We start from the raw sequence: 27,681 nt of genomic DNA on the forward strand, positions 1-27,681 counted from the left end.
GAACAATTTCCAGGAAAGCAGTTATATAAATACTAAGTATTTGGGGGGGGGGGTGTTTGTTAAAGTTACTTGACAGCTTAAGGAAAGAAACAATGGAAGGAAAAAAAGCCAGAACACCCTGAAAAAAAAAATTCACTTGACAAAGGAGCTAGAACATCTAGTACTGCACACCTGAGCATCGGCTTGTATGAAAGTCAGAGCTCAGCATGGGAGGAGGAGAGACTAATGCCACAAGAACAAAGAGTTCTGTGCCAACTGGTGCCAGGCAAAGTTCACCTCATATCAAGGTTCCTTCCCCACTCTGAACTTTAGGGTACAGATATGGGGACCCGCATGAAAGACCCCTTAAGCTTATTTACCAGCTTAGGTTAACAGTAAGCTGCCACCACCAAGCGTGTTCCAAATCTTAGGGGAGAGCCACTTGGAACTCTGCCTTCCCCCAAATATTTCCCAAGTCCCTAACCCCCCCCTTTCCAGGGCAGATTTAAGACAAATTCCTCCCCCCCAGGTCCTTACACCCCTTTTCCTGGGTAGGCTTGAGAGTATACCCTCACCAATTAGTCCTGGTGAACACAGATCCAAAACCCTTGGATCTTAAAACGATGAAAAATCAATCAGGTTCTTAAAAGAAGTTTATTAAAAGAAAAGGTAAAGTTCATCTCTGTAAAAATCAGGATGGAAATAACATTACAGGGTAATCAGATTCAAAGAGCCCAGAGGAACCCCCTCTAGCAAACAGAGGTAAACGCTCTAGCAAAAGGAACATTTACGAATTGAGAAAACAAAGATAAAACACACACACCTTGCACCTGGCTGTTACTTACAAAAGTTTGAAATAGGAGAGACTTGTGCGGAAAGATTTGGAGAACATGGATTGATGTCCGGTTCCTCTTAGTCCCAAGAGCGAACACCACCAAAACAAAGAGCACAAATAAAAGCCTTCCCCTCCCCCCCAAATTTGAAAGCATCTTGTCCCCTTATTGGTCCTTTGGATCAAGCGTCAGCCAGGTTACCTGAGCTTCTTAACCCTTTACAGGTAAAAGGATTTTGGTGCCTCTGGCCAGGAGGGATTTTACAGAATTGTACACAGGAGGGTTGTTACCCTTCCCTGTATAGTTATGACACCTCCTCTACACTCACTCCCATCCTAGCTGGCAGCTCCATTTGATGGGTGTACATGCACGTCTTTCATGTCGCCAAGATTGAGGGCTTGACTTGGGGACCCTGGCAGAGTCCTAGAAAGTAATTCTACCAGAGCAGCTGACAAGAAGCCTCCCCCACTGTGACATGTTGCTAGCAGCTGGCACTTGCTCTTTGCAGATCTTACAAACAAGCAGAGGTGGGTACATGAGGGCTACGATACAACCACCATACCCACACCCTCCTTATTGCTTTCGTGTTCAGGACTTCCCCTCTCACCTCTTGATCGGAGCAGGCATTTTGCTGTTCCCGAAACCAACAGGCAAGTCTTTGACTTTCTCTTACATTTTATTTACAGATCGTTATGGTACATTTGATTGGGGGAATTTACTCGGGATTGTAGAAATATAATGATAATCTAGCAGTATTGTGTGTCTTGGAGTGGGGAAAAGCCAACATAAACACCGTGCTGTCTTCTTCTGGCTGGATAAGATTTAGCTCATCTCACAGCAGGTGAAAAAATTAATTTATGAGTAAAACCAAGAGTGATTCCCTCCGGTAACTTGTTTTCTATCTCCGCCATTTCCCAGCTGCTCTCTAGAGCCCTCTGATTCCATGTCCATGTCACAGAGAGGATGAGAGAGAGGGATGAGCAGCACATCATGGTTGTTCCCCTAGCGACAGCAGCCATGTTCCTGATTTACTTGCTCCCCCGGAGACCGCACACAGTGGTTGTGATTCTGCAACTTCGATGCTTCTGAGATCACAGTTTGCAGGCTCCAGACACCAGCCTGAAATGCTAGCATTCTCCACAATGCAGCAGCAGCAGCTTCCTACAGAGCTCAGAAAGAGTCATGTCTGTGGGCTAATAGGATTTCCCAGACTCAGAAATCCACCCTCAGGACTCCAGCCCTTCAGCTAAGTATGAGCTGTATTGCTTTCAGAGGTTGGTGCCTTTTCTGGAAGCTGTGACCTGGGGTTTAAAAAAACAACCACCCCTAAATGGAGCTTGCAGGCACTGCGGATTGTTCTTTTGTAATGATAAAAGGGAGTTCTGACACATTTTGGGAGTGCTCAGTCCAAAGGAACGACACCCCTCCTTGTGTCCTGCACAGCTTTACTCGGGGCTTCCCCAGAGTGCAGTGAACATCCTTGCTCAGGGCCAGGAGATCCCACCTGAGGGATCAGGGATTAGTCCTCTACCTCCTGCTTTATGCTGCTTATCAGAATAGGAAGCTCTGGGGCTCTGAATTCCACTGCTGACGGGTCGATAGTTTCCTCTTTCACTTGCACAGTGATAACTATTGAGAGACGGAAAGAGGATAAATCAGTCCACCCAGAAAGCTTCATTAACAGTTAGTGTCAACAGCTCCATAGGGCCAACTCTGTTCATACGGACACCCAGTGACAAATGCTTTGGCGGGGTCCCATCAGTCCCATTTCCCAGCAAGCAGGTGCCCACGTCACATATAAATACCAGTCCAATTGGCCCCTCTTACTGGCAGCCTCAGCAGAGACCAAGAAAGGAGCAGAACACAGAGTGACCTCCCATCTCATCCCTCCAGGGCAGTGGCAGCCTATGCTCTGGGTGCTGTACCTGTTCTGGGACTAAACAGGGCACGTCAACCTCCAGAAGCAGCTGTGTCATTCTGGGACCTTTCTCTGGGGAGAAATTCTCACTCTCTCACACAGTCAAACGCATCCTCACCGGGACCTGCTGAGGCCGATGAGGGACCCAGCAGTGAGGCATGTCTCAAAGACTCTCAGCATTATGCAGCAGTCAGTTCCTCTGTTTAGAGGCTGCTCTGTGTATGCTGGGGCTGTGCTAACCCTTGGCTTTCATTGCCATGGAGTTATGCAAACCCCCAGAACCTTTTCTGTGGAAGAGACAGTTAAGTCTTGGCTGTGCTGTCTCCCCAGCCCAGGCCATAGGGACCCCATGCCATGTCTGTTAGGAAGGGGAGCAGGCCACAGGATTGCTAATGGCACCCAGCATGTAGGGGAGGGGCTGCAGGCAGGAGCGACTCCCTCTCCTTACTCTCATCAGGTGCTGGCTCCAGTAAGGCCTTGCTTGCAGCTTTTGCTTCGCGCTTTGCTTTTGGGCCAGCTGGTTTCTTGGCTGCCTGCTTGAGGGACCGGGTTTTGGCAGACATCTTTTTCCCTTAACAAAGAAGAATAAAGAGCGTTGGGGAAATCTGTCCTTTTACTAAACACCGTGTTCAACCTCCCTGGGGCAGAGGCGTCACAGGGCGGGGCTAAGCACACTCGACCAGCAAAACACATTCTGATTGGCTGGACGGTCATATTTCTCCCAATCAGACACACTCCCAAGTCGCTGCTCGCTCTGAAGTGGTGGGGAGCCTCTGCAGGGGTTAACTCCCCGCACTCCACATAAACACACTCTGAAGAGAGGCAGTGGAAGATGGCTATAATAACCACTCTTCCCATCATCCTAAATATCGAGCTGAAGTCCTTACACATTAAGGCTCTGGTTCAGCAAAGCACTTAAGCACCTGAGCAGGCCCACTGAGCTCAGTTAAGTGCTTTGCTTAATGCTCAAGGCCTAGATCCTGAAAAACTGGCAGGGTGACCCTGTATTTGGTGTCTGTGTAATTTTGTTAGTTAGGGCATTATGGCCTTTTAGACTATAAGCTCTGTGGGACAGGAAATGTCATTTACTATTTTTGTACAGCACCTAGCACTGTGGGGTTGTTGATTTTAGGTTCTCTTTCTCTCTCTCTCTCTCTCCCACCCACCCACATGGTCTGAGCCCACTAGCTTCTTATCCATCACCATAACCATCCTCGTCTCCTAACTAATTGTTAGAAGCTCACATCACGGACTGATTCCAGCTACCCAGACCAAGCTCCCCGTCATATCCACGGACAACAGGGAAGCTGCACGTTGCCGATGAATGTGTCAGTCACCTGGAAGCGTTCTCAGAGGCAGGCAGTCCTAGTCTAGAGCCAACAGACACAGCTTAGCATTCTCCCCGCACACAGTGCCCAGGTCTCTGCTCAACAAGAGCAGCATGACGAGATGCAAAGAGGAATAATGAAGCTATAAACACACACTGGGCTAAGTGTATCCAGAGTCAGGAAAGGCCCCTCTCCTGCCTGCGGAGAGTCACACCTGAGAGGGTTCTTTTAACAGTTTCCAGCCAATGGGGGAAGAGGAGGGCGCTGTGGAGGCGAAGCTAATCAAACTGTCACTCACTTTTCTTTCCATAGGGTTTCTTCTTCTTCTTCGGCACCTCCTTGACTTTCACTGGCGACGTGGGCTCTGTCATCAAGACAAGAGGGAAATGAAAGCTGGGCTCCATCACCAGCAGATAACTGGGATGCCACGTTATAAGGCAGATACAAGACCCACATCCACCAGCCCACTCCCTCTCCCTGAGCCAGCCTGCCACAAAAGCAGAGGGAAGAGCTGGTTATAGTGGTGCTGCTAGGTGCATGGATGTGAGGTGAGCAGGACAGGTTGGGCATAGCTGGGGACACAGTGGTACACCAGGGAAGACGGGGCAGTGCAGGGATGAGGCTAGCGATTCTGGGATGGAAGGAAGGGATATGAAGCATAGCAGTGGCAGCCCCCACTAGTTGAAGAGAGGAGTGACACTCATGTGAGGTTCACCCTTATCCTGGAGATTGAGGGCATTAGGACATCACAGGGCCTGGGAAAGGGAGAGGGCAGAGCTGCACCTGCTGTTGGGTGGGGGTAAGGCTGTACTTGAAGGAAAGAGGGAGAGTACAGCTAGAGGGGGGCATGGAAGTGCCCGTGTGATGCCCCATTTCAGCAGGAGCAACCCACCATTAGTTGATGGGATGGAAAACAAGGGACGCTAAAATCCACCTCACACTGCCAGTCTTCTCTCCTCACCACGCAGACCTGGCTCCAGGCTGGGGGTGGGTGGGGTGGGGGGTGAGGGGCGTGGTATGGAGTCCATGTGGGACTATGGAGACGGTTTCTCTTCCCCACAAGTCACAGAAGAGGACGTGCAAAGCAGTGGGTCAGAAACCTGCCACCAAATTCAGCATCACCACGATCAGGGCAGAAGAACCAATCAGTGTTCACCAACCTGGGGCCACTGGTGGCTGCAGCTGGTAGCCCGTCAGCTCACACCAGCCTACAGCATAGATATCTGGTGACTCACAGTCCACCCACTGGTCATACTCGCTGTCCCAGCCATCAAAGTGGATGCTGAGGAGGCGGTGGACCACACGCTTTACGGTGGCCACGCAGATGAGTCGGGGCTCCATCAAATCCACTGCTTCCAGCTTCATGCCGGCCTTGAAGCCATGGTTTGGGCAGTCCTGGGAAGAGGGAAAACCCAACCCAGTCACATCCAGGCCAATCCCAAGTCCTAATGCAAATACTCCAGTGTGATTATGCCTGTAGCTCAGGAAAGAGAGACAGAACACAGTGATGCCTCTTTGGTTTCTCTCAACAAAGTCCATATCATACCACCTACGGGGGACTTCAGCTACCCCCATACAAACAGGCCCAATCCCCAGAAAAGCTCAGCCTGACCACAGAGAGGCCAGATGCTAAACCAGGGGGTACAGTTTTGCAGGGTTCGAAGGACGTCCGTCTGAGCCCCATGAGCCAGCATAGTCATGGGGACTGAGGAGGTGAGACAAGTGTGGCATTATCCCATGACGCCATGATGCTGGTGTGGAATGACTCCTGCCTCCCCATCCCAGAGAGAGCTGTATTTCAGTGAAGAGACTGATCCCTGTATGGACAATCTGTGATGAGCTTGGAGATCCATGTGGGCTTTAAAGAAACGCAAGTCGCCCTAATCAAAAGCTCATTCCATTATGAAATTCAGAGCAAGACAGCACCCGCTGTCATCATCAGCCACCAAGTGCCTTACTTGTTGAGCCTATGGGAAAGAACTCAGGACATCCACTGACGGGAGCGAAACCTCCCAGAACAGCCCAGCTCAGAAACTCCCATGGTGTGTTTGCTCCTCCCAGCATGCTGGGTCCAAGCTGGTGTGTCTGCCTTGCTCCCCTCCCAGCTCACCATGTTGAAGAGCCGCACTGGCACAGCTTTTGATTTGGTCTTTTCCAGGTAACTTGTCCAATTGAAATTCTTTGCATCATACCCTGCAAAAGTAGAAAGATCACAGAGCATAAGAGCCGGCAGAAAGACAGAGACAGTGCAAGGAAGGAGCAGCAGCTCACAAGGCTGCACAACTATCCCCCTGACACTTCCAGGATGCAGCTCAAAGGATAAGAGGAACTGCACCGTTCTGCCAATGCACAGATTTGCTAAGCACAGATTGGGAACAGCATCAAGCGGTGCAATAGCTTTGAGATGTGGATGAACGTATCCAACAGGGACTCAGCTGAAATTAAACTGCCCCTGTCAATCACCATATGCAGGAGGAAATGGACTTTAAAACACATGACTAGGCATAATCTCTCTCCTGCCACCAGGAATGTCAAGGGCAGTGTTGAAAGCAGGAGACCACCCTCATTTTCTGGATCAGACAACCCAGGGGGGTCTAGAATCCGCTGGCAGTGACAGAGAAGGCAAATTCAGACCAGACTTTGATTTTATTTCAGATTAGGAGCCATCGAATACTAAACATTCTTTGGAGCAAGATGTGAGAGTAAGGCCAGCTTGAATGGATCAGCCGTTGCAACCTCACCAACCCCGACTCTTCAAAAAAGAAGCAAGCAGGCCTGGGCCCCACAATTTTGGTCAGCCTGAGCCACATTTAAGTCATCATGTGCCCTAAGGAGAGGTGTAACCCAGTGACCTTAGAGTTCAGGGTGGGGGTGAGAGGTTTCAGAGTCTCACCTTTTGGAGGGGTCAGGTCAATGTTGTTCTTCTGGCAGAAGTTGACAGGGAAGATGGCATGTGAGGAGGCATGGTAACAGAACCAATCAGAGCCATCTTCAGATGCTGCCCCATCAATGCCGATCATGAGATAACCATCCAGCAGGACCTGACAACACAAGGGGAGGGCATGAGAAGAGCAGCTCAGCTTGCTCTAAAGCCTTTCATCCTGAAAGAGCCCCAAGACCTCTGTGGTTTGTTTATCGGAGGATCATGCCCCCACTAGTGAAATGCAGCCACCTCTGGGGTGGAGCATGGTAGGTGCTAAACAATGCACAGCAACACACTAAAATGTTGTATCTCAGATGGAGGAACGGTAGCTTCTCCAGCTGAAACTGCAGCAGGAGTTTTAAGTCAGCAGGGCCTAGTGACCTGGAATGGAATTTGACAGGCACACAGGGCTGATGTCAAACACTCTTGTGAAAAGTGCCATAACCTTAAATGGTTAGGAGCTACCGTTTTCCATCTCAAAGGACAGTGCCTCCTCCAGCAGCACAGAGCCCCCGCGAGGCAGTGATGGGTCACTGGTTCACTACTGACTCAAGAGGGAACAGCACAACCCATCGACTCACCACCATCACTCCCCGCTGTGCCTTGGGAGTCCCCATCCAATCACCAACCAGGCCTGACCCGGCTTAGCCTATAAAATATAGCAGGTGGACATGATGCGGGAGCTAACAAAGTCCCCTATTCGTTCCTACAGTTCCAATCCCTCAAAATGGCCAGCGCCAGACATGAATTCAGGGGAACATTTCTGGACAAATAAAGAGCCCCCCTGTAATCTCTCGTCAACCTTTTGCTTCAAGTCCCTCCCTTCTGGGTTGTGCAGGGAGACGATTTTCTGGGAGAGAACTGGAAGCCCCCGGTGATGCTGCCTCTCAAGTTACGCAAAGTGGACTACAGAGTCTAGAGAAGGAAAAGGCTCCCCGGGATCCCATCGCCCTGCTAAGTGATGCAAGGCGCTCCACAGGGAGCGTGGAGTGATGGGAGGGAAAGCAAGACTGGGAAGCCAGGCCATGCAGAACGTAGGAATACACACAGCCCTTCCCCCTAACACTCCCTACATCCCTTTACTCCTCAAAGCCACGCTCTGTATGCTGCGCTGACACCCTCCAGGAGCTGCTGAGGTTTTCTGGGAAAGCAGATCCTCCCTTCTGATTATCCAGGGGCAGAGGATATGGGAAAAATGCATAGCACATGTGCTGCACTGGCAAGGAACTCAACCAGCTGCAGGCAAGTACACTTGTCCTCAGGCAGCATAAACACATCTGTAAACTGACCCGAGCCTTGAGTGCCCCATTGCTGAAGCCGCCGGCAGCCTGCTGGCCCTTGAACAAGTGCCCCAACCCAACCTCCTTCCCTGCTGCTTCATTCCCTCAGAACCCTACCAGAACAGGAGCCCTGACTCCTCTCTCACAAGCCCCATACCTCGTCCTGCCCTCTAAGGATGCTGAGCAGAGGCTCGGATGTCACAGGCTTCGACTGGGTGTCGCTAAGCAATGCTGTAGGCTCTGTCCCCTCTCAGCCCAGGTTACCTTGCACACAGTAGCCACGCAAATGTTGCCCAGATTCAGGGGGTCAATAGCTTCCAATTTCATGCCTTCCTCAAACCAGCCACCCTCAGCGTAAACAGCCCGCACCTAAACAGACCATGGGGAAAAAGAAACTGGGAGTCACCGTCAGGACCCTGGCCTCTCTCTGAGTGCAAAGGGGATTCAAAGACCCGGAGGGGCACAGCAGGGTGGAAGAAGGGGAAGGTCGCCCTAAAGCAGAAAACCAAATGACTGAAACACGAGGGGGGGTGGGAGGGAGGAAGGTGCTAATTTGATTAAAAAACAAACAGAGGCAAACTAAGCCCAAAGGAACAAAAAACCCATAAAAATCAGAGCCAGCCACCCCAATGCCATCCCAACCCAGAGCCAACAAGCCTCCCGCCCTCCCATGGAGCAAGCCCTTCCTTCCAGTCTAGCCTCTGTACCACACAAGCCTCTGACCTGACCTCCCTCAGACCTCCCTCGTGTTAGCATCCCCTTCCACCCTTGGCTGACGACTACTGTGCATCCATCCCCCGATCTAAGTGCAGGAACACCTCCCCCAACCCGATCCCCGCACAAGCCCTCTCCCCAACCGAGCCCGTAGTCCTGCCTGCAGCCTCGAGTCCCTCCATCCTGACCTTGAATGAGCAAACGTCCTCTCCTGCTCCTGACCACGTCCCCACCCCAGCCTCAAACATCCCCCCCAGCCCAACAGCAAGGAAAGCCTCAGGGCAAGTGAGCCCCCTCATCCCAGCCCCAAACAAGCCCACCATGCTGAGTTCTGTGGGCCAGACACTGCTCTGCTGTTGCGAGGGAGAAGAGAGCTCAGCATCTACATGGGTTAGCGTCCAAAGAGCAGTGCGGAAGTGCAGGATGGGTCCCACCATCTCCTGGCAACGCTTCCCCCCGATCCTCTTGTTGGGATATGTAAGGCTTAGGTAGAGTTTCCTCTTACCTAGAGTTTCCTTAGGTAGCGGTTTCCGCTGGTGTGCTGACATGGTATTAGGGCATAGAGGCACAGGCAGGCCCTGTTTCTGCACTTGATAGATAAAGTGCTACCCCTCTCCCTTCCCTTCTGCTTGTTAAGGATAAGCACTGCAGCTGCATAAGGAATGTGGGGATCTAAGGGCTACTCTCTGTGTAAAGCAGTGTTCCCTCCCCTTCCCTTCCTTTCCCAGCTACATAAACGAGCTCGGGGTCATGGCCCCTTCCTCCCTTCCCTGAGAACAGCTGATTAAGGGAACTTGTGGCTGCAAATACTGAAGAAAAAAAAAAAGTATCCTCAAGGTAAAAATGTCTGTAGAATATGCTTAATGCTGTAAGCAGTAAACAGGGGCAGGGATAATTATATTCAGTATATAGCTATTAATATTCACTATATGGGCATTCATATTACTCAATGAGGGGCGTTGTAGTGAATGTAGGTAACTTAGATAAAAGGAGTGTGATGCGACTAATTCAGGGCGTATTCAACAACTGGGTCCAGGGGAACAAGTACTGCAATAAAGAAGCCCATTTACTCAACCCGCCTCTGGGTTCTCCTGCTCCTTTTCTAACACTCCTCTTTGCTATGGCAGTCTCAAGGTGCGAGAGCTGAGCTCTCCTACCTTCTTGAAGAGGTAGGGGACGGCGTCACAGTAGATCTTCCGGAAGGTGGGATGGTTCGCCATGTCACTGCGCTTTTCTTCTGCCAGGGGAGGGAAACAAGAAAGAGAAGCAGAAATGAGAGCTCTCCTGTGACAGAGGGGGAGCCCTGCTAAGTCACCATCTGATCAGAGGTCAGCAGCGATAAGAAACCGGAAGGCACCAGCTAGGCAGAGGGAGCTGGAAGGGGATGTTCAAAATTACAAAGGGAAAATGGATCAGTCCCTTTGTATTACCATGTTCTGTATTATGGAAATCAAGGGTCCCTTGAACTCCAAGGAGGTAGATTTATCACTGATATAAACTTCTAGACACAATATATGATAACTAGGCAGAGATGTGCTCTGGGGGGTCAGCAGGAGAAAGGGAAGGACACCTACACTGAACCTGGATTTCTTTTTTAAAGCATAACAAAGCATGCTGGCCCCTTTAGGAGTGGGTGCTGCTAGGCTGCCTCTTAATAATAATAAGAATTCTAGGAACTGATGGGAAGAGTAATCCAAGGGCATATGATGCCTCTTGGTCTCTGGACTCCCCCGGGGAACTATATTGCCCACAAATTCCTCTCCTTAAGAGGCCAAGCCCCAGAAAGAGGTGACCTAACGTCACCTGCACTTATAGGGGCCAGCAAGCTTTGTCACATAAAGCTCAATAAACGTATAGCCATTAATAACATCTGTAACTATGCAGGCTAACATAAAGGTACAGCATATCACACTTCAGGGGGAGAAACTGACTGTCTCTTGGGGAATCAAATAAGAAATTACACTTGTACTGGTGACATGCAGCAGAGCGTATTTGGCCAAGTGCATTACACTAGGTTGTTTGGCCTTCACAACATCTCATAATGGATACTAGAGGGTAGGTTACATGGGCAGACAGAACCACTGGTCTGCTACGGCTAGAAGCAGGTGATGTGATTTTAATCACAGCTGGCCCAGCTTGCAGGACATGGGATGGCCTTGTCAGAATCAGAACCATTCCATGAAAACCCAGGACTAGGGTCAACTCTTATCTTGTGTCAGTGTCTCTCTGGGACCAACCAATAGACAGCAGGCTGGGAGAGTCCTGAGAAAGGCCACATGGATTTGTACCTGTCTTCTTCATGTTGTGACCCACCCTACGTGACCAGCCCACTGGGTGGATCAGAGTGCTCCACATATGGCACCAGAAGTCATCATCGCTATCCCCATCCTCATAGAGGAGCCTCAGCCGGCCACCAATCACCGTGTCCACTACTGCCATGCGCGTCCGAGACACGTGGGTCTTGTCCACTACCTCCACCCGCATGCCCTGACGGAATGGGTACTTCATGTTCTCCGCCATCTGCGGGGATGACAAAAACAGGATCTCTCAGAGTCCTTCGTTCCCAAACGCTTTACGCAACATGACCCTCTCCACATGCACCCTGATCACTTGGCTGCATGTCAGAGCTGGGACGAAGAGACACCTTGAGAGAGGGACACAGCAGCCATTCAGAGACCGTGCTGCTGCACAACTGGGGATAAGAAGGGCTGAATAACCAGTCCTAGTGAAATCCCTGTGAAAATTATAGTTTGGCAGAATGTAACTCCTCCAACCCAAACTGGGCCAGGCTCACACCTCACTTCCGGTTAAGGTGGCCATAAGGTCTTCCATAGCCACCTCTGGTCAGAAACTTATTGGAGTCTCTCAGTTACTTTAAGAGGAGTGGGATCAGGCCCTTTGTTTCACACTTCCTAGAAAGACTGAACCTCCAGCAACACCCTCCAACCCCACCACTATCCTGGAGCACTTGTACAGACTGACTAAGGGATTTTATACTGACTCACCTGCATCCCCCTGGTTTTCCTTTGGGGGACTCCCAAATTTTGATCGGGCCCAATCCAACCTATCCTTGAGAATGTTCAAAGGCATTTGTAAAGTCCCTATCACCATGGTATATCAGAGCCCAGGGTCTCAGAGAGATCTAGTGCCATGTGGCAAAACACACATTAGCAACATCCCTATGGGGACACAACCCCACATGTGCCTTGTAGAAGTTTTTCTCCAGACTTGGGTGTGAGGAGAAAAAGTACTTATGTCTGGAAAAGCCTTGGACACGGTAACACTCCAGTCTCTCTCTAGCACTTCACTACCAACTCTACCCTTAGTCAGTGGCAACTCTCCCCAGAGCTTGTCTCCACCACGGCTCAGTGGGTCTGACAGATTATCCCATGAACAAACAGCTTCATTGTAATCACAACCGCCTCAGAAACTATGGGAGACTCTAGTTCAGTGTCTCCAGTTCAATGTCCCTGACTATCCTGAATCCTGCAGATAAGTGAATCCCATCAAGTTCTTTTTCTGCCTGCCATTTCATGGGATTATTTTCCCTATCAGAAATTTAGAAATAAACTTTTCAAAATTTGCCAGCAGGGGGAGCCTGCCTTCTCGCTCAACTCTGACTGGAGTTGCATCTACTAACATCCCTTCAGATTATTAAGAAAAAATCTGCCGAACTATCAAGATCTAAATGACTTTTCACACCCAGTGCTACTGACTCTGTGCATTTCAGGAGAGCCAGTGACGCTAGTCTAGTCAGTTTGGTCTCTCTCATTCCCCAGCATGTTGTTGTGCTTCCAAAAGTGAAGAGGGTTTCTATTCAAAACAAACAGCTCATTCACTGAAATAAAACAATTCACATTTAATAGCAGGATTTGCTTTTGTGCGCGCGCACAAAGGAAAACAAAACCCACACCAATATTTTGGGCCTCAACTGTTTAAGAACATCCTTTTAAGCCCTGTCCATGTCCTGAAAGAGAAGCAGACAGGCTGACTGGGTCAAAGGAACCCGCACTGCCAAAGGAGCATTCTGTCCTACCTTCCAGGTATGTCAGGCAGCCCTTAAAGGAAAATGCCCTCCCGCACCCTGCACTGTATTTGTTCTCCCTCCCAGTGCCAATGAGCAACAGGAGAGGTGAACAGAGCTTGAACCAAGAGAGAGAGATTCCCCTGACAGTGCTGTCTCCCCCCCGTAAGCTGGATGGATGGTAGAACCTTCCGCTTTACCTTAATGTGGAAATCCACAGGGATGGTCCTTGCTCCCACCAGCCTTTTCATGAGGTACCCCCTCCAGTCTGTGTACTTGGCATGGATGGCTGTGCAGGAACAGAGAATAACAGTTCATGTTACTTGCCCGTTGCACTTTCATGAGGGTACAAAGTTAACAATGCATTTGACCCGTTCCCACCTTTTCAGGAACTGCTGGTCTAAATTCAAGATGTTCTTTCCATTCAGATACACTAATGATCACTAGTCTTTCACTCACACACATTCACAGCCACACTGCAGCTATATACCAGCAGAATGTCAGGTTTCTGATGAGCTCGGGGGGCTTTGCAACCATTTGGCATAGAAAGCAGAAGAAAATTAGTTATTATTCTATTATCTTTGCACCAAGGGGCCACAGTACAGATCAGGATCCCATTGTGCTAAGTGTATAAACATAGAACGAAATGGCAGGAGAGTAGTGGCTGGTACAGAGGAGGTCAGTCAGCCCCTAACACAAGAACCAGGGAACACTTGATGAAAATTAAAAGGCACCAAATTTAGAATGGATCAAAGGAAATCCCTTCAACCCAAATGCCAGTTGGAGGTGGGATACTGAGCTAGAAGACATGTGCCTTGGAAAACTTACAAACTAAGATCCCAGGCCTGCAACTGGATTGACACACATGAACCTGTGCATCCATGCAGGGCCCCACTGATTTCAAAGGGGCACCACTTGGGAGCAAGAGTCTGTCCATGCTGATATGATTGTCGGACCAGGGCCTAATTTGGGACATGAGGCTGTATAGATTCATAGATTCCAAAGCCAAAAAGGGACCATTATGATCCTCTAGTCCAGTGGCTCTCATCCTTTCCAGATCACCCCTTTTCAGGAGTCTGATTTTTCTTGCATACCTCAAGTTTCACTTCACTTAAACTTGCTTACAAAATCAGACATAAAAATACAAAAGTGTGACAGCCACATTAGTACTGACAAATTGCTGACTCTCTCATTTTTACCATGTAATTATAAAATAAATGAATTTGAATATAAATCTTGTACTTACATTTCAGTGTATAGAATATAGAGCAGTATAAACAAGTCATTGTCTGTATGAAATTTTAGTTTGTACTGACTTTGCTAGTGCTTTTTATGTAGCCTGTTGTAAAACTAGGCAACTAGATAAATTGGTGTACCCCTTGGAAGACCTCTGCATACCCCCAGGGGTATACGTATCCCTGGCTGAGAACCTCTGCTCTAGTCTGACCTCATGTATAACACAGGCCGTAGAACTTCCCCAAAATAATTCCTAGAGGAGATAGTTTAGAAAAACATCCAGTCTTGATTTAAAGATGATCAGGGATGGAGAATCCACGCTGAGCCTTGGTAAATTGTTCCAAGGTCATAGGGGCCAGGGGAGAAGGCTGGAATAGGTTGTGGAAATGGAAATCATCCGAGTAAGAAGTGTAAATCAAGATATGTCAATTTCAAACTATGTAAGTAGCATTTAACCGCCCCCTTCCTCCCCAGCATGCCAGAATTCTCCTCTTTCACCAGCACCTCTAGTGAGCTTTCTGCTTGAGGATAGATAGACACAGTTCTTCCCATCACCTTCCAGCACCACTCCTAGTCAATGAGAGGGAGTTGCAGAGAGAGCAATGCAAGGAGCTGCCTTCTGAGGACCAAGAGAAACGGACACTTTATAACAGAAGACTGCAGCAGATCTGCATTCCCAAGCGTTACTAACATGACACCACAGGACTGAACTAGGAGAGAAACCAAGACTGTTACATGCGGAATTAAACACTGGCACCTCCTCTCACAGCATGGCACTAGACAGGCACTCACTCTGTGGGGGTACCAGGATTTTGCTGTTGATGGCACACCAGCCGATGGGGTGAATGTCCACTGTGCCCAGGTTGCACCAAAAGTCATGGCTGGAGTCATTCTCAAAGCCTTCGTAGCGCAACAGCGCCCTGTATCCTGCAGGAGACAATGAGAAAGGGAAGAGATGCATTCAATCTTGACTGTTTCTCTGCTCTGGTTACTTTGTTCCCTACAATACATTCTCCAGCACTACATGAAAATTAGCTTCAAGTGACACAAGTGAAAGGACTTCCACCACTACCCTTGGAAGACTAGCACAGCTTAATGGAGCTCAGCAACACTAGGTCTTTCCACAAGTCCTGCCACTTTACCTTTGTTTAGGTTCTATCTATTGCTCCTAAACAACTCTTCTCCCTCTTGGGATTTCCCCCTTTTGAAGACCCCTGGATGGCTCCCATAGCCCTGTTAAGTTGTCATATGGCCAGGCCAGATAGATTTAGCGCTTTTAAACATTCCTCGATTATCGCCAATCCTTCTCAGTTACTGATAAGCCTCTCAGAGACCTACCTGCTATCTGGATGACAGAAGCGATCCAGTACACCCGGCTGGGGAGCACAGCATCACTATTCAACACCTCCACCTTCATCCCTTTCATCACATCCTCCCACTGCTCAAACAGCGGCACCTGCAAGATTGGGGCAGAAATGAAGGGAGAGGAGAGAAGGGAATGGTAATTATGACCCAGGCTGCATATACTTTGCAGACACAATCTGCCTCTTGCTCACAGAGCTGTGCTCCAAATTTCTAGCCGTTAGGGCTGTAAAGGGAACCTATGACAACATGAACCCAGCATAATGAGACACAGTTGCCTTCGTAAGCCTGCACACAGCCTGAAACAGTAAGTTCTGAACTGTTCAGTTCATCCCAATGGGGTATTGACTTTGAAATCCAAAGATGGCTTTAGCATCCAGATCATAACAAGACTGACGCCACCAAGTTGTTCTCTGGCTCTGGGACAAGCAGCAGTGACTGCATAACTTCAGAATGAGAAAGAAGAGTTTTCCATACCTCTGGTGAGCTAACTGTGACCCTGCAGTGCCAGTCCATTAGGACAAGAGTGCTAATCACCATGAGAAGAAGGAAAAGAAAAAAAAAGGCAATTGCCCCATGGAAGCTGGCTACCCCAGACAATCACCCGGCAACTGGACACCAGTTTGAGGTCACAAAGACCACAATAGGTGCTACTATTATGGTTGCTATTTCATGGGCTGCACACGTGGCAGTATAGTGATGTAGGGGTACGTGCGCAAGGTGGCCAGTGTGACAGAAATCACTGAAGGACTTGAAGTATTACCATTTCCAAACGGTTTAGGAGCTATCAATAGAACTCACGTGTCCCTTCTTCTCCCACAAGTACATCAGAGGAGCACTGCCTCATGGCGACACCAGCCCCAGTGGAGCAGCACAGCAGGTACCTGAACACGCACATAGGAAGGCCACCCAAAGCACACGATGCCACAATATGGAAAAATTCTAGAGTTTAAAAATGGACCAGAGGGAGGGAGAATTATTCCCATAATAAAAATATTGACATGAATGGTGTCTCCACCCCCAGTGTGATCCTAAGTGCATAGCTATTTTTACCATGGCTAACAAAACCACTTCCTAGTCACTCTCACTCAGAGGATGCCATTTCAGCTATATATTTAGCAGGAAGATGGTAGAATGAGTTTTTGGGGAGGGGGGCTGAGGGCAAGGCAGAGATACCCACTGACCTGCAATGACAGCACAGGGACAAGCATAGCAATTATACCATCTGTTTACTGCATAACATGTGAAACCAAGGGAGATGACTTCTACGAACAATGTAGCCAAGATGCAGAATTTACTACAAGCTACAGGCAGCTGACCAGGCACACTGCTCCATTTGAAATGGTTATTTATATTAGTACTGCATGCAAATGGTGAAATACGAGATTGAAGGTGGACGCACAGAGAGGTTCTAAGTGCTAATGGATAGTGAGAATTCAGTTTTTGCACTAGGACTCCGCTGCACTGGGGTTCAGTTTCTCCCTCAGTGGCAGAAGTGATCTATAGTCATTAGCCCCTTAGCCTAGATCTCAGCTCTGCCACCTTGATTAGCAGCTTTCAACGGTAGTAGCCCCATTATTTTCAGGGCAGATACTAGTCAATGTAAGGGTGACAGGTTTAGGCCCTTCACATGTACCATGTGGAAGTTTATGGCGGAAAGCATGGGGGGTGTACTGATGGGCCAACAGCTGCAATTAAGAGATGTTATGCAACATTGGAGGGAGCACATCCTTGTTTGTATGCATGTATAGAACTCCCACTTGGGTGAGCGATGTGGTATGGGGAGGGAATTGTAGAGAGGAATAATTCAGTGCAGTATTACAATTAAAGAAGAGGAGGGGGGCTGTCTAAGTCAGCCAGAGGCTCTCTTATCCAAGAATATTTTTCTTGAACCCCAAAGGCTATAGGCCAGCTGCAAGAGTCAGACATAACAGCACAGTGCAACAGATCACACTGGGTGATTTGTTGGAGTCACATTTACACTGTAGCCTTGGCCAGGAGGCCTAATGTTGGGTCAATGTAGCAGCCATTTTCTCCTGAACCAGTTTATTTGGTGTTTTCTTTGGGAACCATCTCTTCCATTTGCACTTCTCATTCCAGAAAGAGCTCTGCTTCATTTTCCTGTCCTCCTGGCAGAACCTTCCCTTGTCTCTCATAGGAAACCTCATTTTAACCACCTTCTCAAACTCATACATGAATTCAGAACACGTCTTGTCAGCTCTTCTTCTGGTCCCCACGGTCTGTGAACTTTTTCACCCTAGTGGATCTGACCAGCTTCCCCCCAGCCTGCTCTGGGAGGTCTATACTGGTGCAATGGTCACTGAAATGGAGAGTTAACAGCCAAAGCAACAGCACATCCAATATACCAACCAAATATGATAAAAGTAAGAATTTCACTTCAGTTTCAAACTCTAGTTCCTTCCTGCAAGATGCCATCTCTAGTCCAAGAACAAAGTAAGGACAGAGCACTGGTATTCACACATCACTTCTAGGAATAAGGGAGGGTGAAGATGCTACTTAATAGGATAGAGGGAGAAGAGCAAGGAATGATCCTAACTGAATTAGGAAAGGTAGCTTCGCTCTCTGGCCTACACACAAAATTGCACCAGGTTAACCGAATCTGCTTAAAATCGCACCTTCCCGTTAATTCAGTGCAATTCTGTGTGGACACTCCTAAAATCCATTTTACCCTGGCTTACAGATACATCACTTTAGAACTGGCAGTGTCCACACATGCGGCTTGCACTAGTTTAACTCAACCAGGGCATGTCTGTCAACACATGTTGTGGGCCATCCTTACTGTGGGCCAAAAAGGATCCTGGACATGTCTGTGAGCATCCTTATTGTGGGCCAAAAAGGATCCTGCAAACCATCTCTTTACAGGGCTCCTGTCAAGGGAAAGAAGCCATTTTAGTGAGCTAGGGAGAAAGCTGGTAAGTTTGGAGTAGTGGTTCACACAGATGAGAGGAGATCAAGCTTTGTGAGAGCTTTTGTGGGGGAGGAGGGAAACTATCATTGCCCTAATACTTGATGAGAAGATTGAAGGATCTGCTCAGAGATTTTCCAAATAAAATGTTCCAGGTATGGGAAAAGCCAAGGGCCAAGACTAATGGGTGTCTGATAAATGTAGAGGATTTTACTGCATGTCAGACAGACAGTCAGGAATAGGCAGTGCAATTATTGTATCCTAAACCTATGGGCTGTACTTTGTTTGCTTACCCCTTTGCCAATAAAATATGCCTGAGTGTTTTCCATGTTTTTAACAGGAAGGCAGACTGATGGGAAATTGCAGGCAGATAGAGGCAGCAATCTGGTTAGACAGCCTGCACTGCAAATGGGGCAGACAGATATTATCTCACATGAATGTTGTGGCCATTGTGCCCAGCCAGTAGTTTCCTGCAATAAAAAAGTCTCGTTTTTAAGACTTTTTACACTGCAATCTCCCCAAGGATCTGCCAAGTTGAGTCCAGCCACATAGTGTGGCTCGGCCAGGCGCTGTGCAGGCCAATGCAGGCATTTCCACCTTGACTGGGTACAGTGGCCTATGAGCCAAAAGGAAGGAGGGGCACAAACAGGTAGAGAGCCTGGGAGGTGACAGAGCAACCAAAACAGCTGAGCTGATGAGGGATTTGGCAAGAGCTTCAGAGGCATGTGGGTGGAGACTGTTAGAATAAGGGAAGGGGGAAAAAAAAATGGGTATTTCCACCCTCATGCAAGGTTATAACTGCCCTTTTACATACACCAATGACAGCATCCAGAAGACACTTTCCCCTACCCCTGTGAAATCAACCTCCCCACTTCCCCAATCAGTACATAAAACAGTAAGAAGGTGCATACCTGCTGCTGTACAGGGCCCCATATCTCCCAATTCCTAGTCCTGCCAACTCAGCTTGGCTGTCTTCTCCAGATCCAGGATTCCTGAAAACTGGCATGGTGGGAAGCTGGCAATGCAACCAGCTGCTCCAGTCCAGCTCCTTGTCCTGCTAGGCCATGGATCTACTGCCCTTCTAAGAGTTCTCCTTAGAGTCCACTCAACAAAGCACTGCATGTTGCCTCCATGCTAGTTAGTAGCAAATCAGGCAGAGTGGAAGGGTGTTCTGAACCGTTCATACTAGATCTTCCCTGCCTCCACCTCCTCACAGCACCATCTGGCACTCCAAGCAATGTCCACCTCGGCCAGTCTGAACTCAGTTGCCAAGTTATACACTAAACCAGGCTGAGCTGGCCAGGGACCTCTTCCTTTCCCCGGACAGGCATCATCGACCACACATCAGCCCCAGGCCTGTGGCAGCAACCTTGTAAGATGGTCTCCTCTGAGACATGCTGGCAATAGAATTAGCTGGGTTGCAGAAGCAGATGATGTTGCTCGCTGTGAGAATACAGAGCTCCATAGTAATGGTGTGTGCGATGCTACTTATATGGGCAGGTGGATTCCAGCCAACTAGAGCCTTACACAGCAGAACGTGGATCTTACAGGCAATGACAAGTGTGATGGAGATAATTATTGGGAAGACCACTGGCATCAGCAGGGCTAAGACAACAGGCAAGTGCCATCCACAATGGCCGTCTTGATGGAGACTGGCATAGCAGAGAGCCAGTGGCTGCTAGCTTCGCTCAAAGCAAGCTAATCCATATGACTGTGGCCTTGGTGCACTGCCAGTAGCACTGTGTCTGGATGTGATGTGTGCTACGTGTATGCTAGGGGGACATCATGGCAGAGAGCACAGCCATTTCCTCTAGTCCACGACATGACCGTGGAGTGAGAAGAACAAAGTAATACCAGAGAAACTAAAGGCATTGTGCGAAAAACCACCTACAGCTCACGTGGGGATAGAGGGAAGACAGACAGAGACAGTTTCTATTTCTAAAGAGTTTGGGGTTCCCTCCAGCACAACTTGGGAGGACAGAGTCCCACTTCCCTCCCATGCCCCAGCTCCCCAGGCCCCAAGTCATAGTGGCTGGAACTGGTTACAGCTGTGAATGGCTGATGCCATTCAATGACATTGCTATCTCAGATAACACCAAGATCCCTGCCCATTTCCCTCCACAGGATTCCAGCATGACCAGCAAGGCTCAGATTCCCTCCCTCTCAGGAGGCAGAGACAGAGTCTGATATCAAGCTCTTCTATACCATGTGGCTTCCAAACCTCTCTCTCACTCATCTCATGCATGCAGGAAGAAGCCAAGAAGCCCAGGTGACAGGACACACTACACCCCGGCAGAAAGGCACGGAACGTAAGGAGAACTCACGTGTTTGAAGCAGCTGACGGGGGCAGCCTTGTAACCATGATCCTGCAGGTACTTTCCCCAGTCAAAGCCCAGGACAAGGGCTGCAGGAGGACACAAGAGAACGGTGTCAAGGTGAGCTGGTTCTGAAGAGGATACACAGCCTGTCTAATGCACAGCTGCTCCTTCTTCTCCACCCCAACCTGCACTTACCATCTTGGCCGGTCAGCGTTCCATCTGCCAGTTGCCCTGTCCCCTGGGAATGGAGGAATGCCCCAATTTTGGCAGACCATGCTGCCTTGTGCAGGACTTTAGCCTTCTTCGTAGGTGGTTTGCCCTGTGGAAGCATAAAAAGAGGAGGAGGTTGGGATCCAGAGGCACAGGGCAAGGTGCAGACTCACCTCCCTATCTCTGGCTGAAGGATTTCAGAGGTCATGACATTCTTCTACACTCACTGGGCCATGGAGAGCCAGAAACACCATGGATACAGTGCAGTTCTGCCCTCCTCATCTTTTCCCACCCATACAGAGAGCAGGACCCTTAATATGCCCTAGTGCCCCTCAAGGAAGGGAGGGAGGCACCAATAAGGAGTAGACCGCACTTGCTGGAGGCTTATCCGCAGATGGTTGACACTTCCCCCTACAGGCTACTCCCACTTTGATTTCAGAGGCCACCGGGTGGGTGTCACTCACCTGCAGCCTTGCCAGGATGCTGGCTTTCTTGGAGTTTGAGGAGTAGCTCCTGGAGCAGGAGACACTGCAGAAGCGTTTGGTCTTCGAAAAGAAAGCTTCCCTTGTGCCCACGATCCCACACATTTCACACACAGCTGGGGGAGAGGAAGATGCACAGAATGAGAGCTGAGGGTACAGCATTAACCCTGCTGGCCTGGGCTTGGCCCTTGCAATGCTACAGTGCTGGGAAGTGTAACTAATTTGACTAGCCCCAGCAGAGCCCTGAGAGCCTCTTGACAGAGCTCAGAGAGCACAGAACACAATCACTGGGCAGTTCCACTCCCAGGGCATGAGTATTAAGCTAAACCACCACCATATCCTGAAGCACTGTACTGCTTTCAAATGGGTCCATATCAGTTTCTAATCAGCTATTGTGCCTCTTTGTTGCATGCAGAGCATATGGTACCTGGCTCAGAGCCGCTGTCCTCCATCAATCGGCCTGTAGTGGGCGGATGTAGCGGCAGAGGGGAGGTGGGCAGCTCCCCAGCTTCACGATCTGCCACATCATTATCACTAGACTCATCCAGGCAGGAGCTGCTGTCACTGCCCATGCTGCTGTTGAAACCCCGGAAGCTATCATAACCCCCAAACAAGTCCAAGTCGTCGTCGTCGTCCTCCTCCTCCTCATCGTCGTCCTCCTCCTCCTCCATCCGCTCCAAGGGGGACGTCTTGTGGCAGAAGGGAGACAACTAGCGGAGAGAACAACTATTCAGACCCAAGATTTTCAATATACCCTTATGCAGTAAGCCAGGCCTCAGCACCGCAGGGTTGTCCCACAAGGCTTAGGGAGGGGAAACCTGGTGTAGGAGACCTACAGCCATATTAGGGGGAGAGGGTAGCAAAAAGTTGTGGGGGGGGGGAGGGGAGTAGAGAACATGTCCCTTCATCCATTCTTCTTCCCAGTAGTTGAACCTGTTCACTGGCAGCACTGGATATTTCTGTGCAGCGTGGCAAGGCACTGACATGCCTAACCCAGAGGAGACATTTCAGCTTCAGTCACTGAATTCCATGCCACCCCAACACTCCCCAATAAAGCCTGGGACTCAGGGATCAAATTCAGTCCTCAAACAAGGAGACGCAATTCCTAAGGAACAACTGCACTGCCTTACGTCAGGGCTAAATTTGGCCCAGGAGATGCAGTGGCAGTGAAACAGGACAAGTCTCATTATCACATATTAAACCTTGAACAGACAGATCTGTATGAATGAAACAGCGTAAGATTTAATTTCATCATGAGTTGTTCATGACTGTGTCCAGACCTGAAGCTGCTACAGCACTATGGGATTGTTAGTAAGGAGGAGCAAGAGGGTAAAGGGACAGTGAACAAAGCAAGACAAGAAGGGTTGATGACTGCCAGGACCCGCTCTAGGCACCAGCAAAACAAGCACGTGCTTGAGGCGGCACATTTCCAGGGGCGGCATTCCGACCATCCTCTTCCCAGGCGTTGAGGCTTTTGGGTGTTGTAAGGAAAAGAGAACTGGCCCATGTGCTTATGTGAGATTCACGGGGTTTACTGTACAATTGCCCGGTAGAAAAGAGAAGCTGGGTGCATGTAAAGCTAGGAGCAGCTCAGGTGCTGGGAACAGAGCCCGGGGCTGGACCAGACAAACGTCTGCAACATCTAATTCTCCTTAAGATCTTGCCATCCTTACTAATGGGACTGACCTCACTGGCTCCGGTGGAACAATTTGTGGGGTAAGGATCACTCAGGATAGGAAGGGTTTGCAGGGCCACTCTCAAAATCCCAATGGAGCTGAAATCAAGAACCTCTCCGAACGCAGACCTCAGTTTCCAATCAGGTTTGCCTCTCTGGGCTCGAATCCATGTAGGGTTTAAACGGAAATCGGTACTGTTTCCAAGCTCACCAGTTTGCATCAAGCTCAGAAGCCCTCAATCCTGAATTTCGGGGGTGTGCAAGGGGCCAGCACATCTGCAAAGAGGAGAGCATATAGGGGCTAGCACAGACGTGTCAGCCAATGCAGGGCCCCTTCACTGGGATATCTTGTAACTGCAATGGCTTATAATGCAAGAACGCAGTAAGGCACCTGACGGGAGAGATCAAATAGCTGGTTTATGGATCTCCAGAGTGAAGTTCAACGTGACAGCTAGATCCCATGTGCATCGACTCTGTCCTCTAAGCGAACATGGCCTGGAACTTGGCAAGGCTAACAGAGTTCAGGATATTTCATGCTCGTGTGTCTGGTTGGAGAGAGAGATTCCAGACCGGGCGCTCCTAGGGAAACCTAGGGGGACCTGTCCATACAAATAGGCAGCATACACAGAGGGTCAGGGTGATGTAGCCAGCCCCATTTCCGCCCCACCATCATCGCTGGAGCCCCATTCCCCCAATCGCTCTGTATGGCTGCAGCAGGCTGCCCAAGCCAAAGGCACCTGATCTGACAGAGTAGTATCAAAAGAAGAACTGACTCTAAAGAAACAATGAATGGTCAGAGGGACGGGGCATAAGGGCACTTTGCCAGGAGAGGCACCCTCTTTCTCTGTCTCTGTATTTCTTCAGCACCCTGATGCTTCCACCCAGCTGGCTTTGGGAGAAGCAGACTCACATGAACGTAACTGTCAGACTCAAACACACTCCTGACAAAGGTGACACCAGACCGCCATCCTGGGCTCATTCCATGCTACTCTGGAAACAATGAGGTGAGTTAAGACCAGGCTAACTCCCCCCGCGCATTCTTTCTTCCCAGTGTTTGCTTGTCTGGGAACCAAGCACTTTCCCGAGCTGCTGTCCATGGCACTGACTTGCAACCACGGACCCACACATGCTCCCACCTGAACACAGCCCCTCTGCCAAGCAGCGGCCTGGAGAGACAAGCAGGTGCTGCCCTTGTCACAGGAAAGACGTGAGGCGCTGGGTTGTCTGACAACTGGCTCTCTCTCCCTCTCCTGTGCGGGCACATCCAAACGAATACAAGATCTGCCAGGGGCACGTGCTTTGCAGGGCTGCATGGAAAGGCGCAGGGCTGGAGCCTATCCCCCCTGGCACTTCGCAGCCATGTCTTCATTGCAGGTGCTAGATCAGGGGAGAATGAGGAAAAGGACCCCGCTAATGCAGGGTTTTGTCCTCCCCTGCCCATCCAGCAGGGCAGAATCTAGGGAAGGAAGGTTATGTAGTTGGATGTGGTCTATGGGGGGTTTTAAGAGCGGGTCACTTGGTCCTGCAAACAATTGCCCTGTTAACCGCTATGAAAGCGGTGTGCGAAGCAACCGCAGCTCACTTAGCGGGGATGTCACCATGTGGGAGAGCTCCTTGGATGTCAACAGAGAGAAAACTCAGTCTCGGCCTGGGGCAGGCTGCTGTTTACACCTGTTGGGACTCCCCCGACCAGCCAGTCGTGCAGGAACCCAATCCGACAGTGTCATGTAGGGATCAACAAGGTTCTGTGCTGACTTCTCTCATGAGAGCAGGATCGGGGCCTCGGGTGGCGGACAGAGTCTCGACCCATGTCACTCTTGCTAGGTGTAGCTGAGAAATACCTTTGGGGGCAGCTCCTCAGATGGTGGGAATGGTCAGAGCTGAAGTCAATGTCAATTCGCACCAGCTGAGGATCAACCACTGCTTTCTTTTGGTCTTTCTGCAGAGCGATCAGAGCTGCAAACCAAACCCAAGCGCCTTTAAGAGCAGCCCTGCAAGCAAAAGAGCATCCAGTAACTCGTGCGGATTATTGTCTAGCAGCGGTAAAACAACAAACAAAAAAACATCCCCAGCATTAAGCGTAATTCACAGCTGCTTGGCTGCAAACCCCGCTAGTGTTGGGGAAGAGGAGAGAGAGAGATTTAGGAGCTGAACTTTCCAGGTGAGGTTTTTTCATGGCTCTGGGACAGACTGAGTGGCACCCTCAGACCCCATTGCCCTAACCGTGCCCCCACTTCCCTTTTGATTTGTAGGATATTTTCTGACCCTAGACGTGAGGCATTCGCTACAGGAGCAGGTCACTGGAAGGAGGGTGGTGATGGGAAAGCAGGGACTGGGGGGTCAGGGGACATTCCTTCCAATTAAGGGGAAAGAAAAAAACACCGGGAGCCTTTTACCGAAAGGAGAGAGAAGCAGGGGAAAGAAACAGTCGTGGTTTTTAGACTTCAAGGAGTAAAACTCTCTGATCTCGCTTCCAGTCTGGGTGGGAAGTGAAGTTGGAAGGGCATGCGCTGAAAGAAGAGCAAATGCAAAAGAGATTCTCCTTTAATAAGACAAGTTGCCCCCAGTAAACCAAGTAACGAATACAAGCCCCATCTTTCTTTTGAATCTCAGAGATGCCATTGGAATGAGGTTAAAGAGCCATCACCAGCCACTGCTGCAGAGTGGAAAATGACGCAAATCAGAGGCTGTGCAAACATGAGTAAAAGCCAAAAAAAAGGGGGGGGGTTTGCTTGGGGAGGCAAAAAAACGTAGAGCCAGCCCTGATGACTGCAAGAACATAGGGTAAGAGGAGGTTTGAACTGGGCTTTTGATAGAGATGAAGGAAGTTAGGGGATAAGTTGTTCCTAAGAAATCATGCAACTGCAGCAAAGCATCAGCCTCCAGGAGGTAGTGCATGGTGAGGGGTGGCAGAAGGATGGAGAGGAGGAGATCAGAAATACCACAGTGGAGGTATACGGAGAGATCAGGTCCCAGAGGCACAAAGCAAGGAAGGATCAGCAATACAGCAGTCGCACTGGAGGTTGACTGGTTACTTCAAGGTCACCAGTCCTTTACTGCTCCCAGGTGGTAATGCAGTAGCATAAACTTTTAGGGCAAGAGATACCCTTCAGTCTCCAATCCCTGCACTCCATATTGCTTTCCCTCTTCCTCCCTCCTCAAAACAAGAGCAGCCAGACAAATACTGGGACACAGTGAAAAGGGTCGGTCCGGTCCTCGTGTAAACAGATTCCAACTCCCATTAAAGAACAGGGGGCTTCCAGCTGCTCCCATCGAACCTGAACATTGCCCACTAAACCCAGGGTTGGGAGCTCAATCCTTGAGGGGGCCATTTAGGGATCTGGGGCAAGAAAAAAAAAGTTGAGGATTAGCCCTGCTTTGAGCTGGGTCCCTTCCAACCCTGATATTCTATGAAAACAGGATATTGTTCGCAGCCCTGGGCATGGGCCAGAGCCAAAAGCCGGCAGCGAAGAAGTCCAGGGGCTCAGCGACTACACCCCAGCCCCAAGCAGCCAGGCACCACTGATGGCGTTACCTCGACTGAAGGAGCCTTATCTACCCACAGGCAGGTGCGAGCCCGTTACCGCACCACAAACCAGGCCCTTTTACAAACAGAATTCAGGGGACTCTCTGCGAAGGATCCTCCCCTGGCTGCCCAGCCCCGTTGGCTACGTACGTCCCCACCCTGCTGCGGCGGGCTGGCCGGGGTCCCCTTGGGACGGGGCGGGCTTCCCAGCCACTCCCCTGGGCGGAGCAGGGCTCTGGATGGCGGAGCAGGGCTCTGGATGGCGGCGTCTCGCCTCGCCGCTGTAACGCCGGGTGAGACCCACCGTGCTGCAGCGCAGGGTCCCCGGAGCCCCGCAGCGGGAGGCCGGAGCTCCCGTGTCCGGTGGCGGATCCCGGGGAAGGCAAAGGGATCGGAGGCTGCAGCATCTCTCTGCCCCGCCTAGGGCCAGTGTCCGGCCCCCAGGGACCCCGCCGCTCACCTCGCCCCGCTCCTGCTCCTGCTCCATGGCTCCCGCCCGGCCCAGCTAACAGCTGGGGGCCGCCGCCGCCGGGCACATGCTGCCTTCGCTGATCAGGCCCCGCCCCCGGCAGGACGTCACACGCCAGCCATGAGCGCGTTAGCTTCACCGTCCCCCATGTACCGGAAAAGCCTATTGGCCCCTTCCTCCGGGCCAATCCCCGGAGAGATTGCTTAACAACCGGAAACAGCCCGGAACGCCCCGCCCCCCACGAGGCATTCTGGGAGCTGTAGTTCGCAACGCCCGGTAGCTTGGCAGAAGGCGGCCATGTGGGGGGGTTACAGCCGCGCCTTTGAGGCAGGTGGTTCCCGGCGTGCTCCGTCCTTCCGCCTGCGTCATTCTCCCTCCAGCCCTGGGCGGGGGGAGGTGCCTCGGGCCGAGCCGCCTTCCGTCTACTCCCAGGGGCGGGGCGGGGCGGGGCGGCGCGAGCCGGCCGCCGAGGTGGCTC

The 27,681-nt window shown here is 50.3% G+C and overlaps 1 protein-coding gene across 2 annotated transcripts; it reads right to left on the reverse strand.

Moving 5' to 3' along the window:
* Window positions 1-986: 986 nt before the first annotated feature.
* L3MBTL2 (L3MBTL histone methyl-lysine binding protein 2) lies at window positions 987-27,353 on the reverse strand. Of its 2 annotated transcripts, none has more exons than XM_044984268.1 (17): window positions 27,195-27,353; window positions 21,961-22,243; window positions 21,516-21,649; window positions 21,037-21,160; window positions 20,848-20,927; window positions 15,574-15,691; window positions 15,028-15,162; window positions 13,200-13,288; window positions 11,264-11,495; window positions 10,133-10,212; window positions 8,526-8,630; window positions 6,952-7,099; window positions 6,169-6,251; window positions 5,219-5,453; window positions 4,357-4,422; window positions 3,179-3,301; window positions 987-2,441 (listed from the first exon to the last, which is right to left on the reverse strand). In XM_044984268.1, exons 1-17 carry the CDS (start codon window positions 27,219-27,221, stop codon window positions 2,332-2,334), a joined length of 2,172 nt encoding a protein of 723 aa, XP_044840203.1. In that variant the 5' UTR covers window positions 27,222-27,353; the 3' UTR covers window positions 987-2,331. The 2 variants fall into 2 exon arrangements, with proteins under 2 accessions (XP_044840203.1, XP_044840198.1); XM_044984263.1 differs by lacking the exon at window positions 27,195-27,353 and adding an exon at window positions 23,220-23,444.
* Between the last annotated feature and the right edge of the window lie 328 nt (window positions 27,354-27,681).

Source organism: Mauremys mutica, chromosome 1 (assembly GCF_020497125.1).
Source record: "Mauremys mutica isolate MM-2020 ecotype Southern chromosome 1, ASM2049712v1, whole genome shotgun sequence".
Taxonomy (NCBI): domain Eukaryota; kingdom Metazoa; phylum Chordata; order Testudines; family Geoemydidae; genus Mauremys; species Mauremys mutica.

Coding starts and splice junctions, on each gene's coding strand:
- L3MBTL2 (XM_044984263.1), bottom strand. CDS start 23,429: ATGCAAACTGGTGAGCTTGGAAACAGTACCGATTTCCGTTTAAACCCT. Junction 22,244..23,219: donor GTTCCACCGGAGCCAGTGAG/GTCAGTCCCATT, acceptor TCTCTCCGCTAG/TTGTCTCCCTTCTGCCACAA. Junction 3,302..4,356: donor GAAACCCTATGGAAAGAAAA/GTGAGTGACAGT, acceptor TTCTTTGTTAAG/GGAAAAAGATGTCTGCCAAA.